Source organism: Tupaia chinensis, unplaced genomic scaffold (assembly GCF_000334495.1).
Source record: "Tupaia chinensis unplaced genomic scaffold, TupChi_1.0 Scaffold000146_1, whole genome shotgun sequence".
Classification (NCBI taxonomy): Eukaryota; Metazoa; Chordata; class Mammalia; order Scandentia; family Tupaiidae; genus Tupaia; species Tupaia belangeri.
Genome location: NW_006159616.1, coordinates 3,322,524 through 3,327,905, shown reverse-complemented (window position 1 = coordinate 3,327,905; position 5,382 = coordinate 3,322,524). Strand labels below are relative to the sequence as shown.

Genomic DNA, 5,382 nt, shown 5'->3' with positions numbered 1-5,382 from the left:
ATGGCTTCCTCCTCACTCAGGCTTCTACAGGTCTGCCACTGCCTGTCGCCACTGCCTGTCTTCCCTGCTCCAGCCGGGGACAGAGTGGCGGGCCAGGAGATGGGCCCTGCCTCACAGAGCTCACGAGGGCCCAGATTCCGGAACTTGGCAGTGGGGATGGGGGGAGATCCCATGTCAGAACACGGTCCCAGAGTCGAGGGCCTGCTGCCCAGACCCGGGCTGTGGGCCAGAACCAGGCTCAGCCTCCCTGGGAACTGCTGCTGAGGAAGGCCAGGAGGCACCATCTGCAGCTCCCCAAAAGGATGAGGCCTCACTCATTTCTACAGGCGGAGATGGGTCAGCACCTCCACTCACCAGGGAAATCGTGACCACTGTGTGGGTTCCTGCAGCTCACCCAGGGCGGCGGGCAGGGCCCCCCACAGTGGGGACAGGCAGCCGCAGGGAGATCACCCAACCCAGCCCAGAGCTGGGCCTCTCCAACTCACGAGGGCAGAAAGCAGGGGCACACGAAGCCCCAGGAAGCACCTGCAGGCACTGGAAGGATCCACGCCACCCAGGACACAAAGGTAACCACGCCTGCCGCCCACCAGGGTAGTCCCAGCTACACCGGAAATGTACCCAGTGCAACCGAGGAACCGAACTGATGGAAATTCGTGTAAATGTAAGATGAAGCAGTATAAAATTTTTTTCCATCAAACACAACTTTATCTTCTGTGTTTAATTTCATCTGTTGAAACATTAGCATCTGATCTGAGCTGTGATTTGGAAGGCTTAGCATGAAGGAAAATGGAAGGTATCTCTTATATAATGATAGCATCTATTATTCTATTTTATTGAAATGAGCATATTTAGGATAGATTGGTTTGAACAAGTTATTAAAATTAGTTTTATGCATTTTCTTTTATTTTGAAAATGTGGTTCCTGGAGGTCCAGCCATGGTAGCACACACTGCCCGGGAGGTCAGAAGCTGCACCACAGACCCGGGTTCAGTTCCTGGGCCAACCTGAATGCACAGGGCACAGGGAGGGTCACAACATGGCAGGAACCTGTCAAAAATGCCTATCTTGGGCAAGCAGGCAGTGTGGTGGTTAAGGTGCTGGATCCCATGTGGCTGACTGGGCAGTTCAAGTCCTGGACCTGGTGGTTGGAAAAACACACCAGGGTGCTTGTGTGTGCATGCCCAAAATCTCAAGAGAAGAGAGGAGAAGGGATTGTGGTGTGGCCATCCTCCCAAAGTGGTGATGGGGAGGTGATTTCTCACTTCTCTCTCTCTGTCCCTCTCCAGTGAGCGCATACGCCCTATGGCAAAAGTCTTTTTTATAAAAATGCCTATCTCGGCCCAGCCCGGGTAGCAGTGACAGTCTACCAGACAGTGCTGGAAGCCCCGTGGCCGACTGCCCGACCCAAGGCCCTGAGAAACTAGAGGGCTAGAGAAAGGGGTCATGGCATCAAGAGACCGTCAGGGCTACTTCTCTCCCCTTCTCTTGCATGCATGCACATACTTCCTATGATGGACAAAATAAAGCTTTTTGAAAAGCCCTGTCCACCTCTCTCCCTCTGCCCACGCCCCCTGGCTCCTAAAGGAAAAACATGTGGCTATTAGGCAAACTTGGTTGTGCCAGTGGCTCGCGTGGTATCTATGCTAGAAGACGCCGCTCTAGAGTTGTGCCATGCAGTACGGCCCCCGCCATGTGGCTACCTAAATTTAACTTGATTATAGTGAAATGAAACAAAACTCAGCCCTTCGGAAGCACTATCCCCGTCTCAAGTGCCACTTGCCACATGGGGCTGGTGAGCACCTACTTGGACAGCACAGAGACAGAACACTGCCTTTGCTCCTGAAGTCCCATAGGCCAGCCCTGCCCCGGAGGTCAGGAGGAAACAGGAGTTGGGGTCTCGCTATGCTGCCCAGGCCAGCCTCACACACAGCCCTCTCCCAGCCTCCCAGGTAGCTGGGACTCTGAGTGCATGCCACTGCGCCTGGCGCAAGAAAACAACTTCACGTGCATTTCTAAGGCATAGCAAAGATTTTCTTGAAGCCTCACACATAAGCTGGCCCTCCATCCCCCAAGAGACACACACACGGAGCAGGTCCTAGATGCCCTCCACCCCGGGTTCTGCCACTCCCCTGTACCACGATTTCCTAACCAGCTCACGAAACCCGCCGTGAATGACTCTCCCGTTGATTTGGTGTCATCCCCAGTCATAATTCCCATGACATGGCATTCCGGGCTGGATACGTATTTTTACTACTTCACATAAACATATCACTATTTTAAAAAAAAATTGCGGGAGGGGGCATGCATTTGTGGGAGTGGGAGAAAGTGAGGAAGCACCCCTCCCCATAAGGGATGGCCATGGGGGACAGTTCTCCCTCCTTTCTCCCTCCTTTCAGGATTTTGGGCACACATGCACACACTCACCAAGTGTGTTGTTCAAGCCACGGTGTCAGGGACTTGAACCACACAGCCATGTGGGATCCAGCTGCCTTAACCGCCATGCCACCTGGCTGCCCCAAATAAGCACAGAATACTAAAATAAAAACCATCGGCCCTAAATTGGCCCACTTCCCCTTTCCGTTCTGCCAGTATCCTGCCCAGGGGCCAATTCTGTGGCTGTTCTTGCATCATGTCTCTGGAAGCCAGGCTCGCCCTCCTCCCCTTGGACATGGGAGAAGCCGTGGTGCCTGGCCCCTGGGCAGCCTGGGGGTCATCAGAGGCAACCCTCACACATAGGTGTGAAGGGGAGGGAGAAGGTGGTAGAGAAAGCCCTGGAGCAGGCAGCAGGTGTAGAGGCAGGTCTGAGTGGACAGCCCAGGAGGGCTGACGAGGTCACCCAGTGGCAAGAGATCAGAGAGAGCCTGGATCTCAGGGCGGAGAAGGAAAAGGGCAGAAGCGGCAGTCAGAAATGCTCAGGACTTCGCACAGCAGGACCTGAAGAGAACTGTGGGTGTGGAATGCCCTGGGCCAGGGCCAGAGCCCAGCAGAGCAGACACAAGTACCTGGCCCTGATGGCGCAGCTACTCCAGGCTCAGAGCAGGTTGGGCTGTGACCTGCACGCGTCCCCTTTAACAAGAAGCAGCAGAAGGTCCCTGCACTGGGAATCGGCACATCCCTAACTTCTGTCTCTCCAGCCTCCTTTCCTCTGCGGCAATGACCAACTACGACTGCAGTTCTTGTGAAGATCTGATACTACCTGTCGCTCCCTAAGGGCCCCGCCTTTCTTCCTCCCATCCTCTGTGTCTCCTCCAGGAAGTTCCCCTTGCCCTCCGCCTGAGTCCCCTCTGCATGCAGGTCAGCCAGCCCTCCCCAAGCTGCCGGCATCCCCTCCCACCCAGCCCTGCACTCTAACTACTTAGTGCAGCTGCTTTCCCACCTGAATCTGCCAAGGCTCTCCATCCCTGAGCCCAGGACAGGCTGGCCGGAGCTGCTAACTACTTGGGCAGCTGAGTGAGGGGGAGGGAACGCGCGTGCATTGGGTCTGAGGCTCTGCGGGGATACCCGGAGGCAGAGGATCCCCAACAGTGGCGGAGCTCAGGAGGGAATGCAGGCCTGGGGAAGATCTGGCAGGTCAGCGGTGTCAGTGTCTCCATCTCTGGGTTGGGACTTCCTGGGGGCCCCAATGAGGGAGGCTTGTTCAGGAAATGACTTCCGGGATGAAGAAGGACCCAAGACTCCGCTCCACGAGCAAGGCTGAACACTCTAGAGGAGGCAAGCCTGAGGAAGAATGCGACCTTCCAGGGCTGAACCTGGACACAGAGAGCGGAATGTCCTGCAAGGCCTCAGGGACAGAGCCAGGAAAGGTCACTGAATACATCAGGAGGCCGCCTTGGGCTGGAGCCAGGGAACAAAGGTGGAGTGGCCTGCTTCAGGAAGAGCAAGAGGCTGCAGGGAGGGCTGGTCCTCCACCTGGACCTCAGGGACCCACGGCAGGGGATGGGGGCTGGGGCAGGTGACCCCTCAGACCCAGCCTGGGAGTCGAGGCCGGCAGAACAACCTGGCTATTCCAGAGCCTGGACCACGCCTGGGGAGAGCTGCCCTCGCCTCTGAGCATCACCCTGGGACAGGTCCTGACTGTGAGCAGCTCTGGCTTTCAGAACACATGAGCACTCTCAAAGGCTTCACTGACTCTGGGCAGAAGAGATGCGGCCACCAGAGGTGGTGCTTTCGGGATGCTGACAGTGTACCTGCCGAACCAGAAGGTTCTGCAGTCAGCTGTTCTGGGATTCCCGCCTGCAGCCTTAGTGCCTCGGATATCCCAGCATGCCCTGTGCGGCTTTAACGAGGGACGGAGGGAGGGCGTCTACAGCGTTTCTCACTGCCCCATGACGCACCCCTGAACTAGCCACTCACAAACAACGGGGAGAGGCTGGGAGAAAGGAAAGACCTTGGTCAGGAGGCTGGAGGGAACTTTGCCCCACTTTGCCAAAAACACTCCGGGGGAGCTTGGAAAGTGGCCTTCCTCTGGGCCTCGGTCTCCCCATGTGTAAACGTGAGTGCCTTCCCTGTCATGAAGCAAGAAGCCCCACAAAGTGAGAAACCATAACCACAGCCCTGTGCCCCAAACTCCCAGGTGAAGGTGTTAGACCCCAAAGGTAAATGACTTCCTTTTCTCTAAGACAAAGGCCAGGCCAGAGGCCTCCTCTCTGCAGCAGGCCCAGTGAGGTGGTTCCTCCACTCCACAATGGGCTTCTCCCAGCCAGCGCCCCGCAGGGAGCTCCAGGGAGGACGTGGGTGCGAGGGGAGAGGATTCTGCGTTCAAGACAGGGTTGGCGAGCAGAGCAAGCCCAGGCTGTGGCCAGGAGGGGATGGGACGGAAGGGGAGATAGGAGGGAGGAGGAGACCTGGGCTCTCAGGGAAGAGGCTGGAACTTTTAGGGCCCTGAGGTCTAGGATGAGGGTGTAGAAGTCTCAGGGCTGGAGTTCTGGGCAAGGGAGTGTAAGGAATGGGGGGTGAGGGCCAGGTTGCCCTGGGGGACAGTTGAGACCTGGATGCGATATTGCAGACAGGAGCCAGCTGTCTCCTGCCTGTTTGTCGCCCACCTCGCCCCTAGGAAGGGCCTACCGCCGGGCCTGCTTGCACACAGGCCTGTCCCTAGGACCTGCAGGGCAGCCGGGTGTCCTGACCCGCCAGTCTGCGGGGCGCCCTCACCTCCACCAGCGGGTAGGCGATCTCGTTGTAGATCTGCTCCGTGACATGGTCTGTGTAGTAGGCGCCGTCGAAGGTGAACTGCTTGGGGGGCTCGTCCGCGGCACCCGGGTTCTGGATGAAGCACTGGCCGCGCGCACAGTCCACCGTCACCACCGGCTGGCACTTCAGCTCCCGCTCCCGCTGGTTCATGGGGCGGCAGCGCACCACCACCTTCACCGCCTCGGAGGCCATG

At 57.5% G+C, this 5,382-nt stretch overlaps 1 protein-coding gene across 4 annotated transcripts in view; it reads right to left on the bottom strand.

Moving 5' to 3' along the window:
* Window positions 1–5,381, bottom strand: part of KIF17 (kinesin family member 17) — a 52,301-nt gene extending 46,920 nt beyond the window's left edge. For all 4 annotated transcript variants that reach the window (XR_003548872.1, XR_003548873.1, XM_006145187.2 and 1 more), the window contains exon 1: window positions 5,151–5,381. Coding sequence is in view for 2 of the 4 variants with exons in the window: in XM_006145187.2 (XP_006145249.1) it covers window positions 5,151–5,381 (231 nt within the window). In the remaining 2 variants the exon portion in view is untranslated. The remainder of the gene's footprint in view (window positions 1–5,150) is intronic.
* Between the last annotated feature and the right edge of the window lies 1 nt (window position 5,382).